The sequence below is a fragment of the Vanellus vanellus genome (genome assembly GCF_965231255.1).
Source record: "Vanellus vanellus genome assembly, chromosome: 3".
NCBI lineage: Eukaryota > Metazoa > Chordata > Aves > Charadriiformes > Charadriidae > Vanellus > Vanellus vanellus.
The window spans coordinates 93,412,748-93,426,694 of record NC_138907.1 but is presented as its reverse complement, the minus strand read 5'-3'; the positions used below and the strand labels follow the sequence as shown (position 1 = coordinate 93,426,694).

Sequence of the window (13,947 nt, the reverse complement as noted above, 5' to 3'; positions counted from 1 at the left end):
GTGGGCAGGAGGCAGATATCAAAGGGGACCGCTCACAACAAGGCTGTGTGAACATGAGAGCAATTATGGAAATTAATGAGGTTCTTATCAGTTACACATACAGAGACGTGACCATCATCTACTCCTCATCACTGTTTTTTCCTCACAGAAAAAGCTCTGTGACACACCCTGTAGAGTTGTCTTCTTTCAGTGTCTTTCTTGAGAGTTTGAGGATAATCCAGGCTGGTGAGACTGAGATGTGATACTACAGAATAGCTGAAGTGTTTTACTGCTACCTTTATTTTGCCCTATGCTTCTCGAATAACTTCTCCAGAAATATTACTTCCTCCATGATGGTCAGGATTTTGGGATAATCATTTACCTGGATTGTATAATTTGTTAGTAGCTACAATTAAAACAAATATAAATGAAAACTTTTTTTACTGTTTAGGAAGTAAAAGTATACCATTATTGTTGTTACAGACTTCATGAACTATTGTATCTGTTTATACATTTGTTTGCATTTGTTTTACTGCTGAAATTTTCTTGGTTTCTGAAATAACAATCTGTCTAATATGTTACACAAGTGGCTTCCTTTCTGAATGCTCATACTGTTTAAGATAGAGTCACAGGAAGACTGCAAAGAGACAGAGAAGTAATTTAATCGTACAGAAGAGATATTGATGAGTTGAGTCCAGAGGGGAAAAAATATGAAGAAGAAAGAGGAATGCTAGAGAACACTGAACAAGTATCATCTCAGAAAGTAGAAAAAAAAAAAAAAAGCAGTTTCTTTGCACTAGTTATAAATGAAAAACGGAAATAACCTAGATTTTCAAGGTGCTACAGCAAAGAAAAACCTTTTTGAGTAGTCATATGTTGAAACCACGATATCTGATCCAGGCATTTCAGAACATCTCAGTAAGAGGTCTGGAAATTTGTACGGATTTTTCTCTTAATTCTGTTGAGAAATCTCAAAACGGAATTTAAAATTCAAAGGTTAGGCTTACTTTAAAGACAGCTTAGCATCTTTCTAGTAGTTCTGGGCTACTTCAAGGGGTGCAGTAACTGCCATCACCATTTGGCCAGCATGGCAGTCTAATCCTCACTGGCCTGCTCTTTCCTGCCCATGGACAGCATCACTGTCCAGAATGAGCACAGTACCATCTGAAAGAAGCTTCACACCAGCTCCTGGCTCATTCCTCCCGTTCACTGCCCAAACCTGACAAATCCCATCCTGCATGGCTTAAAAGGACAGCTCTCGTTAGTTGGACTCCTTGTCCCTCACCTGTTTTTTACACTCCTTTCCCTAGATGTTGTATGCAGAACTTTGTGTGTATTTTTGTGTGTGAGGCTGACTCTGACTACCTTTTTGGGAGCTGTGAAAGAATTTTTTTTTATTGCTTTGCTCAGTGGCTTCAGGTAGGCAGAATGAAAGTTGTTAGTGCAGTTTGTAGACATTCAGTGTTCAGGAATCTGTAGAAATGTACATCCATCCTGTAGTTACACAAATGTGACAGCCAATCCAATAAAGTTAATCTGTGAAACATACAGCTGATGAGAACACCTAAAGGAATCTCAAACTATGTTATTTCTCCTAGCCAGCTGTTTCTTTCATGGTAAAGAATATTGAATTAAAAATTCTAAACGTGTGATGAAGAAAAATTGCTCCATCTTTTGGACTGTAGGGTGGGGAAATAGGTGAAAATTAATGTAGTAGAATTGCAGACAACCCCAGCTGTCTGTCCAACCTTACAGTCTAAGTAGTTCCTGCCATTTCACATTAGCAACAGTTAAAAGTTTGTTTCTTTGTTTTGGTTGGTTTTTGTTTTTGTTTTTGTTTTTAAAATAGTGTGGCCAGCAGGACTAGGGAAGGGATCGTAACCCTGTACTTGGCACTGGTGAGGCCGCACCTTGAATACCATGTTCAGTTTTGGGCCCCTCACAACAAGAAAGGCATTGAGGCACTGAAGTGTGTTCAGAGAAGAGCAACGAAGCTGGTGAGGGGTCTGGAGAACAAGTCCTATGAGGAATGGCTGAGAGAAGTGGGTTGTTTAAGCTGGAGAAAAGGAGGCTGAGGGGGGACCTTATCATTCTCTACAACTACCTGAAAGGAGGTGGTAGCGAGGTGGGGGTCCGTCTATTCTCACTTGTAACAAGTGATAGGACAAGAGGAGACAGCCTCAAGTTACGCCAGGGGAGGTTTAGATTGGATATTAGGAAAAAATTATGCACAGAAAGGGTTGTCAAACATTGGAACAGGCTGCCCAGGGAAATGGTTGAGTCACCATCCCTGGAGGTATTTAAAAGACGTGTAGACGTGGTGCTGAGGGATGTGGTTTAGTGGTGGTTTTGGCAGTGCTAGGTTAACGGTTGGACTTGATCTTCCAACCTAAACGATTCTATGATTCTGTGATTCTAAAAAAAAATTACTAAAAATATGTGGCTATGAAATGCAGCCAGGCACAAAGTGTGAAAAATTCTGCACCTGTTAGTGAGGACTTCTGCTTGGCATATTAAAATTAATATCACTGACTCTTCTGAATTTAATAAAACCTCTGTCATAAAAGTTGTTAAGTCTGGAATTTCCAGATCAAATTCTATCAGTTCCTATGAAATATACAACAACTAGGGAAATAAAAGAATACAGGGAATTCTGTACAGAGGACTTCCAGAAGTGAAAAAAGCTATAAAAAGAGAAAAATTTTAAAATTTTTTTAAAGATTTTTTTAAATATTTTTTAAAGAATTCAGTAAATAGATTTTCAGCATCTTCTGTTAAGCATGCAGTATGTTTTGTGTACTATAAGATTTTAAGCAAATACAGTATCTACAGCTTTGTGTCATTGCTAACAGAGCATCCCTTCTTTTTAGGCACGGAACAATCTTTTTTTCTCCTCCTACTCAGTTGCAGACATGATGATGGAATTCTTATATTCTAGTACTTGTTTTAGATATAACTTGTGTTCAACAAGGAGGAACAAGATAGTGGGCCTTATTTTGGGGAAGCTTTTTTTTACAGCTCTAGACAGTTCATTCTGTTTGGCAGATTGACAGGTTCCAACCCAAATGTGTTTAAAGTGTCAGTACAAGCTGCTTACAGGATCAAACCTACACTTACAGAAGATCCACACCTCTTCATATGAACAATTCTATGTTCTTTGGCCACTGGCAATAATGGCTTTAGGAAAAAGAAGAATCTTTGTGTATTTTTTTACTGAATTTCAAATTATATGAGAGAAAATGTATTGAAGAAATCTGGGTTAGCAAGTGGTGAACTTTTCATTTGTGTTATCCTTCCTAAAATTTCTCTTGGTTCTGATATTTTCCTGATGACATTAAAATTCATTAAACTTTGCAATGTATTGTCTCTAAGGATCATTTAGAAATGCGTATTCTAATCCCCATTTTGATCTGAAGTATCAGATCCTGTGTGAGAGTCAAATGAATTGTGGTCCCACACTCTCACCGGGCAACAAGCAAGCAAGCTTGAACCTTGAGGCCAGAGAGAGGTCCATCTCCTGTACCCCTCCTCCCATCCAGTGAAAAACAGTCAGGCAGTAACTACAATAAATTGCAATAAACAAATATTTTATAATTTTTATCTGAAGAAAAAGAATAGAACTAGTATCCTCAGCATAAGTTGCTCTGCATTTTTTTGTGAGTCAAATACCCTCTGTTTCTTCTCTTCAGTCATTTGGAGCTGTTAGGCTACAAGGTTATTCAGCTATTTAGCAAATTGCAAAATAGATACGCAGTTTTATGTGGGTTTTATGACACCAAATCACTAACCCAATGAGTGAATAGAATAAAAAATGCATTTGACTTTTTTCCCCCCTGCAATTGTAACACTTTTCCACAATTACAATGAATGTCATTTAAAGGTATACTTTGAAGCTATGCTGTGCTTTTGTCAGTAGAACTACAAGACTTCTCAGCATGCATTTGAAAATAGTTGTGTTTAACACTTTTCATCAGAAACTTTATTTTCAGGAACATTTCACAATTGATTCTTATGAGAAGTGATTTTCTAATCTCTAAGTCACTGCTAATCCTAAAGTATTTGCTTTTCACTCACTTCAGAGGTCTGTGTGTAAAGGCAAGGCTACAGAACAGGAAGTTCTTGTTCAGTACATAAACCAGCAGGTGCAAAGACATGACCATGGAATATGCTATGCTCTTCCCTGTCCGGAGCTGATTAGTGTAGGATCCCAAGTGGCAGCTTTTACATTCTTTGTTCTTTAAAATACTGGTCTTGTTATTTACTGGATCCAGAAAGAACAATATTATAGACAGTACATTACATAGGCATTCCCCCCTCTCACATTTCTGCTGTGTGGACCCATCATGAAGGATGTTACCACCACGCAGTGGGATATTTCCAATCTGCTATGCAAACATTGCCTGTTTGCCTTACAGGATGTGGTCGAGCTGCGGGGATGAAGGTGCTTCCTTGCTGTTTCTGGGCATGCTGGGTTAGGAGGAACGTCTTGAAAGGAGGGGGGAGGGTTCATTATGCTCACTCCAAGAGGCTTCTGGAGTGCAGGATGGGACATGAAAGGCCAAGGACTGAGCAAGGAGGGAGCTGGCGGAACAGGGAGAGAGTAGAGCCTCCTATGGGAACTGGGGACTTCTCTGAAGCAGGGAGCAAAGTTACAAGCTTTGAGGATGAAATTCTTGGGGATCCAGAATCATGGAGTGTGATTGTGCAAGCTAATGTGGAAATTTTGCCATTGAATTTGTATTTTGTTTGTTTATTGCAGATTTTTTTAGCATTGCTGAGAGACTACATGGGGCCTGCTGGGAATCCTGCTGATTCCTATGAAGTTCTTACCTGCCCTCTGCTTTTCTGTTGAGAGGGTCAGTCAAAAATCTGAGACAGGGCACATCTGAATATTCATCAAAGAACTAATTCCTCCCATGTGTTTGTGGCGACCTCTTGCATCTCACACAGCTAGCACAGGCTTCTTTGAAGTGTTAGTAAAATTAAAGTTTATTGACCTAACGCTGAGTTGGGGATGCCAGGTCGGGCAGCTGGAGAGGCAGCAGACAAAAACTGGGCCGGATGGAGGGCAACGGCAGGAACCACGCTCTTGCTGCTTTGCCAGTGGAGGCTGCTGCCCCATACAATCCAGTTACCTCCACACCACAGTTCTCCACAGCATCTAGCATGGCTTTCCAAGCTGCTCATGGTGGTGATGGAGGCAGCAGCCTTACTGACATTTTGCTGTTCTAGGGGAAAGCCTAATTTGCCTGTACCCCAAAGACGACCCTACTTTTTTCATCTGCAGGGTCAACACTTGTCTGATAACTGTGGGAAAAATGTCTATCATGTATTTTTCATTTTAAAGGCTAAATTATACAGACTTTTCTCCACCCAAACATGTATATATATTTTTTTGATTTATTATGTGTTTTTTCTCAAATATCTGGGTGCCTCTAAAAAAACCCTACTGTATGGATAAAACCAAATAAAAAAAACATTTAAACCAGAAATTTTTAGAAGTTTTTCATATTCACCAGACCTGTAGATATGTAAACTTTTCTGACTCATGGTACTCCTTGCTTGGAATAAATTATTTCATAAATTCATAAATTGGGGTTTTTTTTTGCTTTGACAACCTTGAAGTCAGGTACATCAGGATTTTCCTGAAGCGGGCATCAGAAATGTTATTTTTTCTCATTTGATGGTCCAGAAAAATTATGCCGCAACTGAAAGGAATGCTTACGGTACTTATATGTAACTGTATGTCTAATAACAACTGGATCTCTCCTACTTTTTCTTATGGAAAAATCTTTTGTGTCTTACCTTGTCCAGACAGACTATCTTGGTCAGATTCCTTGACAGGTGGTTCTGTTATATCAGTCAGTTCTTTCTCCTCAGCTTCACTATTCTCATCTCTGGCTTGCAGGAGATTAGGTGGGGTAAAGCTACCTGTGGTGTAAACTGCCAGTATGGTAGCCTGCTCCGTTGGAAACTCATAGCCATCGGTGATTAAGTCATTGCTAGCAGAATCATCTGCTGGAGGAGGCAAATAGGAATCCTCTGGTTTTGGAGGACTGCTAGTGGTACCCAGAGCATTGAAAGGCACTGTGAAACTTTGGTGGTCAGTAGCGATAACTTCTGTGTCTGGAGAAGATTTGTCCTGAAATGGTTCTCTGGAGGGTTTGGTAGGGAACACAGGTTCAGATGAAACAAAATTATTAAAGTCTTCAGGAGCACTGATATCTCCACTTAGCACAGGGATTCCAGTTGTAAATTCATTGACCAAGACGTCTGTTTGGTCCACTGTTGCTGGGCTGGGGTAACCTAGTGGGAGTTCCACACTCATGGAGTCCTCCTGAAAAAGTTTTATAAAAGCAGCCTTCATTATTATGTTTAGTTTTCATTGCTAAAAATAGTCTTTAGCCACAGGAGCTTGCAAACAGCTAACTTGCATGAAATCATGGGATGCGTAAAATGTTTGGCATGTGCATGTGATCCTAATCACATTGCCTGTAATTTTAAAAAAGGTCAAAGAAAGATGACTTTCACTAGCCCTGTCAATTGCTCTCCTTCTGTCATTGAGATGTACTACTCAACTGGTGAGACATTGTTTACTTTGTAATTAACACTGGAAAAGGTAATCAAGCAGTAATATTCACCTCTAAACAGCTCTAAACAGTATCGCTATTGCAGTATAACACCACAACAATCATCCTTACAGCATTTATAAAAGGCACGTATGTATTTTAGCATAAGAGCCTTTTTCTGTATATTTATGTACATCTTAACACTGTTTAATTTCATTTCTCATGGAGAAATAAATAACTAAAACAACCAATATTAACTTACCAAATCAGGGCCTGCCAGAGGAATAGTGACCATGGCCTGAATATCATTATCAAAATCACTAGGTGGTATAATGGATTCTGGAAAAAAAAAAAAAAAAAAAAGAAAGAGAGCACAACATTTCCAGTGGCACAGGAAAACTGATCAAAACACATCAACTCAGTAAAAAAGAGTATAAAAATTATTATCCATCAAAAAATTATTTAAAAAAAATCCATGTTAAGAAGAAAGAGGCATAAATTTTCATTTAAACTGAGAATTCTGAGGAAAAAAGGAATTTTATATGCAGTATTCTTTATACTCTTTATTTAGTATAAATGGGGTAGGTCTGCAGAGAGCTGAACCATGAAGGCTTAAAATCAGCTGAAGCATGAACCTCTCAGTTAAATCTGCATGGGCTATGATGAGTCATTATATTGTGTTGCTCATTAAGCCTAAATTCTTTTCAGTTTTATCCAGAGTCCACACCATTGTTACTCTCAGTGTTTTGGCTTTAGTGCCCAGTTGCTCCTTTCACCTCCGGAGTGGAGCTTGTTAAACATGCTTGCATGCAAGCTGTTTTCCTAAAACTGGTTATTAGTGGGGAAAAGTTGATGAAAATAGTTATCATTAAAGTGTTCTAAATAAACCATTTTTTTTCTTGGGACTTTTAATCTACATTAAAATATGATATTTTATTCTTACAGGAAGTATCAGTTCATCTAAATTTTTTTTTGTAAATGAAACACTACTGATAAAATTTGGTGTTTTAAGATTGTTTTGGTAAATGCACATATGAAAGATTACAAATTATTTTCTCCATTTTTAACTCACCTCTCCAAAACTAGGGCTATGCTAGCTTGGAAAAAATCATTGATGGACTAGAAGGGGGTATTTATTAGCTGGATTACTTAACAGGATGCAGCCTTTCAACCTTCTGCTGGGGGCCTTCATACCCGGCTTGTCATTGTCTATACTGCCTCTGTGTTTCAGAGAACAAAATGCATGTTTACAGTGAGATTTGCACTACCGATTTTAGCTAAGGATCAAATGCTCTTTAAGGTGTCTGTCTCTCCGACTTCACTGGGAGGTTTGATGGCTTGCTTACAAACGAGGCAGATTTCAGAAAGTTAAATTTATGTTAGAGAAAGCCCTTGTTTTTTTTTTTTTCTTATTAAAGAAAAGATACTGTCCATACTGGGAAATTAAAATTATATAGTGTTTATTCATCGTCTTTATTTTTTTTTCTCCTTTTATTTGTCTTATTGTGCAAAATATTCAGCTTTTCTAAACAACCAAGAAATAGATCCTCCAACGTGATTGGAAGTTAGGCTGTATGATTATAAAGGCTAATTTTGCTATAAAATTTAACTTAGATCTGTGCATCCTTTGGATGCTATGCAACACTTAGAAGAATGGGATACATCAACTGAAAACAATCTGTTAGAGAAGCAAAGGAGACCCTACTAAAATTGCATCAGTTTGAAAGGGCAAGGTTCAGACTCGTCCCTCGCCTACTGACCATCAGTAAACTGAAGTGTTCCAAGGTCCATTGGCAGGGACTGGTCTTCGTGGAGCGCGATGGCAACCAGTTGCTGAAGGTCTGTTACTGTGAGTTTAGTTGCTGATATCTCCCTCTCTTCCTTTGGAGAAAGTGGAATTTTTTCATTTTCAACCTTATTAGATCCAATAGTTGAGATGTCATCTTCTGTGCTTTTGATTTCTGAGCCATCTCTCTCAAAGTTTACCACATATCGCGCTATAGTGCTGCTTGATCTGCGAGGAGAAGATGCAAAAATGCTCAGTGCAACAAAATCAGTTACTGCCTGAGGACTGATTTTACAAACAAACAAATAATTGAACAAAAATACATGCAACCATAACATATTATCTTCTGTAAATACAATGCAGATATACTTCTTTCTAATCATCTGTCATCTTCAAATTACTTCTGCTATACCTAAATATTTTTTTCTTCTATGCGTAATTTTTAATAAAAATCCCAATATTGAAGAAAATTATAAAAATGTTCTAACATAATGCAGTTTACTGTGACTATTCAGAGACCTGTAGAACTGGTAATATAGTTTGAAGTTATTGATTATTGGTTCAGTCATCAATGCGTGCTGAGGTTACTAGAAGCCATAATCACCTATTAATTATATGGTAACCTCTGAAAAAGGATTAGACTGTTCATAAAACTACAGATAAGCAAGAATGCTATTACTTCTGGGGTAATTTTTTCCTCATCTTTGAAGAACAGCAAGAAAGTTAGCTAATGTGGCAAGCAAATCACTTTTTACAATGGGAGTTAGCTTTTCTAAGTCCAAATGAACGTGTATAGCTTCTGTCTAGGTGTACAATTCTAGTCTCAAATTTTCACACTTGTTAATACATCACTTTTCATAAATGCTATATTCACCTAATTAAAATAAAAAATAATGGGTACATTGTGAAACATTTGTACTCCACTATGTAGCTTTTTATAATATTAAATAGCCAGAGAGAGGGGAATTTCACTTTACTAGTATGTGCTATGTATTTACATTTATATGACATTGCAAGAATTCGGGAAAAACATAAGTCAATTCTTCCTTTTAAACTGTGAGTAAAAGAGAAATTCTGGGAACTGCTAGACAAGTTATTCCCCAGCAGCACTTTTAAGCAACAACAAAAGACTCTGTAGCTGTTTGTATTACCACTCAAAAGCTCCCTGTATTTTATCAAGCCAGTAACTGGTCTCTTTGCCATTCTATCTGGCCTGACAATGCAGGTAACAAATCAAATTCTACATACTTATTGAAGATAATGTATATATGGGAATATAACTGGAAGCAGCAGATCAAAAATAGAAATTTAAATATGAAGTTTCCCCTCTTTTTTTTTTTTTCACTTTCATTTTATGACTGAGAGAGATCTCTATTCATCTGAACGTGAATTTTCATAGGTCAAACAATTTTCTTTCCTGGAGAGATATCCTGACAAAATTTGATTACATTAAACTTTCAGATTAAGGTAGAAGCTGTCCCTGCTGTTTTATATCACAGATTTTGTACTTAGGCAGAACACAAATAAATTCGCTTTGTCACATCAAGATGAAGGACATTTATTGATGTATCTGTCTACATCTAATAGTCTATAAAATGATAAATCATAATCATGAATTGCAGACAAATTACCCATCTTTCTCCTTCTTCTGTCTTCATTTCATCAGAGAAGAAAGGTGTAATAAAGGATTGCAAAAGAAAGAAAAACAAAGATTCATGTATACTGGTAAATCAATCAGTCGTACATCAAAAACATCTTTTGACAATTTATCTTTTCTTCTATGGTCGTCTATAAGTTTCATCTCTGTGTGAAAATGACAGCCTACTCTCCATCATGTCACTTTCCCCCTTCCAAACACTGGGAATCTCCATGTTTTGAGTGGGGAAACAGGAATTTTACTTTACCTTGACAGTTTGAAATATCTGCTTTCCTATTTCCCACTACAAATGGTGCAATTTGAGAACTGTCATTGCTAATCTATATCTTTATGGTGGCAATGAACACCTCTGACAGTAGTAGCAACTATTGCAGTTACCACACACGGTGCCTACTCAGATTCTAGTCACAGGGGTAACTTGACCTATTAATTACCTCTGGAAGACATGCCTATGTCGACCTTCTGTAATAGAGTGCCCTGTTATTTTCCCTGATGAATTCTCTAGCATATCTCTAATGTTGTCCTTCCATATTGCCCTATGGGAAACGTTGCTAATATACGTAGCAACATGGCTAAGGGAGAATGGACAGCAACACCTGTCTTTGCTGATGTGTAACTCTCAGGAGCTAACTAAATTCTTAGATGATGGGAATCAATCCTGGTCTTCCACACTGATGAATGTACTTTCAAAGCAGCTTCTAAAACCAAGATACTAAACAGAAATGGATCCCAAATCTCCTGGAGTCACAACTGAAAGAGGTTAGTTATTGCAAGTTGTAACTGTGAGATGCTACTACAGTTTTTCTCTGCTTGTTTTGCAGCAGCCAGCTTTTTATTTTCCTATTTTCATTATCAAAATATAAGCAACTAATTTGCACTCTATTTCACTCTTGTCTCTCCTTTTCCACAGCAATTTTGCAAAGAGAAAAGCTAGGAAGAAGTATGCTCTTGTCTAAAATTGCATTGTGATATGAATGTTCTTCAACATGTATTAAATATTACTAAAAGAACTGAATGTTCCTGATGCTGTGCCATAAGCACACATGGATTTATGTCCTTTTTCTTGCTCTTTATTCCCTTTCAATTTTATGTAATTTCTTACTATTAGTAATTTTTTTCCCTTTATCCTTTACATAATCTGCTCATATCTATAGAAGCATAACTATACCAAATCCTCAGTTTTTGGTCCCCTCTCCCCTGTAGATTTTCTATTGAAAAAATACACAGTAGCTTGTATTAGCAGTAAACATACAAGGCAGCTAAAACTAAAATAAATGGCAAGACAGAACACAAATTTATAAAAAATAAAACATTTGTAATTGTTTGAAACACCTGGGAAACACCTATTGGAAGTTTTGTATGTGTGACCACGCATCGTCCTGCAACCTTCTCTTGCCAAGGCAATTTCACTGTGATCTTTGAAGGACACAGGATCCACACACACAAAAAAGTAGCCACCTAAAAAATCATACTCCTAACTCTCTTTACCTTGTCATTTGAGAAAGTCCTTAATACAATGTTGCTGGGAAACAATTTCAAAGGATTTACTGATTACTTCATCCCTCAGGGAATGAAAGCTACTTCTATTTAGTAATTCAAACTCATAGTCTCACTTGGGATGTGTTTGCACTTCTCTCCATATTGTCTCTGTGTTGTTCCCAGAAAGCTATTTTCTGTTTATAGCAATAGACATCCCACTATTCTATAGGTCTCTTCATGTTGGGGGTAAAGAAGGAAGAGGAGAATCCTAGTAGCCAATAGAAAAATGAGTCCCATTTTCTTACTTACTTAAATCCTAATACGCGGATTTCCTTGAATCCTGGAAGTTTCTCAAATATTTTTTGCATCTATAGAAAAACATAAAATCATTAATTCAGTGTAAGTTGTACCGCTAAAAAGAAAGCACAGGTTGAATACCTAGACAATATTTTTCATATTTCAGAAAGAGCTTTAGGAAACAGTCTCAACTGCCCTCTCTGTGGTATCATCATGGCCCAACTTAAACACAACATTTGGTTTGCATATGCTGTCTGTATTACCTGTTAATAGGCAAAATGAAGTACAAAGTACAGGGTTTTTTTAGTCATGTAATTATGTAAATTAGTGATACTCTAGTTCATAATAGAGCAAGTCAAACAACATGAATCAAATGTTTTTCTGATTTTCAGCAATTTTAGTTCATGAATAATTTTGTGATTCGTCACCTTAACTGTAAATTGCTAATTATTTAGAAACATTAACCAGATGCAGATGGATTTAGATTGACAACTAATTTATAAATTAAACAATTTTGTCTCATACAAATAGAATAACTTTATATATTTTTAATTCTAATGTAAACAATTGCACAATTACATGGTTTTGAATAGAAGAGACAATATGAAGAATAAACAATGAGCAGAAAAGGTGAATTCAGTATACATTTTCCAGACTTTAGGGTAATAAGTGCTTTTATCAGAATCTTAAGAATTAACAATGTTTTGAGATCCAGATGATTGATCTTTTGGTCTTTTCCAATTGTAGCAACTTTTATACAGCTAAGTCAAATGAAATTATTTATGTACGTCTTCTATGTCAGAGGAAAGGGTTTTATTTAAAACACACAGTTCCACAGTTCCTTTCTGATCCACTTCCTGCTCATGTTAAGTACCAGGCAAAATAACGTCTAAGCCTTCCATCTGCAACCCTGTGGAATTGAGGGAATTCAGCACTTGAAAAGAAGTGAAAAAGCCTTTAATTCATCATATCACTTAAAAAGTATATGAATTAATGTGGACATCTTTCCTTTTTCTTAGCTATGTGATTCTGTGTAAACACAGCATACACTTAAAGCTTATTCACGTGTGAGAGTTTGTCAGAACTGGTAGGGAATGGGCAGTCAGAAACACAGCTTTCTCTGCACCTCCTGTAGTTTAAGTGAAAACGAAGTAGCAGAAGATCAGTATGTTGTCACAATACTAGGTATCAGCCACAGTCTATCAGCCTAGATGCCTTTTTCATTACAGCAAGCAGAAGAGAAGCTGAAGTCTAATGCAGAAAATGTCCGACCATCTACACTTCTTCTGCCCAGAGGACGGTAGGAAAGGAGCTGAGGTAAATACTTCATTTTGAGCCTGGTCTGACTTAGTAAAAATGGTGCAGAAGTAGCAATTAGACCATGGGAAGATTTTAAACGTTATTCATGTGACTAACACTCGCTGAAAGTAATGGAGACTAAGGGCCTAAATCATAGGATACAATTAATTTTCCTAAACTTAGGCAAGCACTATCATTTTAGATGCTTTAAGATCATCTTCTGCTCAGTTGCTTGTTCAAAAAAATGCAGCTCTCTTATATTTGAGAAGTCCTTGCAGATGTGTTGGATAACCTGGGGCACCTAAAACAGCACCAGATGTCCATATTTAGGCAACTGAATCCCATTTTAGCTATGTTCTGCCAGCTGACTCTTGGCATGCACTCTGTTCAATCTCTTCTTGGCTCTTTATATATCATAATGAAGTTGATGCTTTCTTTTAACTGTATGCACATATGTAGCTTCCTATTCCCTACTTTTGCCAAATGAATCTCGATTCACTAAGTTGTATAAGCATCTGAATCTGCATACTGCTTTTCATGTCATTTTAAATGTCTGTTGTGGCATACACATGTACTTGTGAACATTTGCACTGTAATGTCTGCCGTAACTCTTCCCTCTCGCTGTGTCCTGGAATAAATTAGAAACTGAGCTTGGAACTCCATTGTCCCAGCCTTTGCAAAGGCTTCTCTGGAATTTGTACAGGAGCTTATGAGGCTGGATGAGGTTTTAATTCTGAATCTAATCTCCTCACTCTCACCCTTTGAGTGCTCTTGTGAAACTGTCTTGTATCAGAATTGCCCTCTGCCTCCTCCGTGACCTGTCTTTGGAGGACAGAACGTCAGGTGTATTTCATGCTACTGGACTACAAATCATTTTCGAT

The 13,947-nt window shown here is 37.2% G+C and overlaps 1 protein-coding gene across 1 annotated transcript in view; it reads right to left on the bottom strand.

Moving 5' to 3' along the window:
• IMPG1 (interphotoreceptor matrix proteoglycan 1) overlaps nt 1-13,947 on the bottom strand; it is a gene marked incomplete at both ends in the record, with an annotated part of 63,163 nt that overhangs the window by 23,204 nt on the left and 26,012 nt on the right. Inside the window, 5 exons of the mRNA XM_082481579.1 lie at nt 5,785-6,316; nt 6,811-6,887; nt 8,309-8,562; nt 9,966-9,986; nt 11,780-11,838. Coding sequence (XP_082337705.1) covers nt 5,785-6,316; nt 6,811-6,887; nt 8,309-8,562; nt 9,966-9,986; nt 11,780-11,838 — 943 coding nt within the window. The remainder of the gene's footprint in view (nt 1-5,784; nt 6,317-6,810; nt 6,888-8,308; nt 8,563-9,965; nt 9,987-11,779; nt 11,839-13,947) is intronic.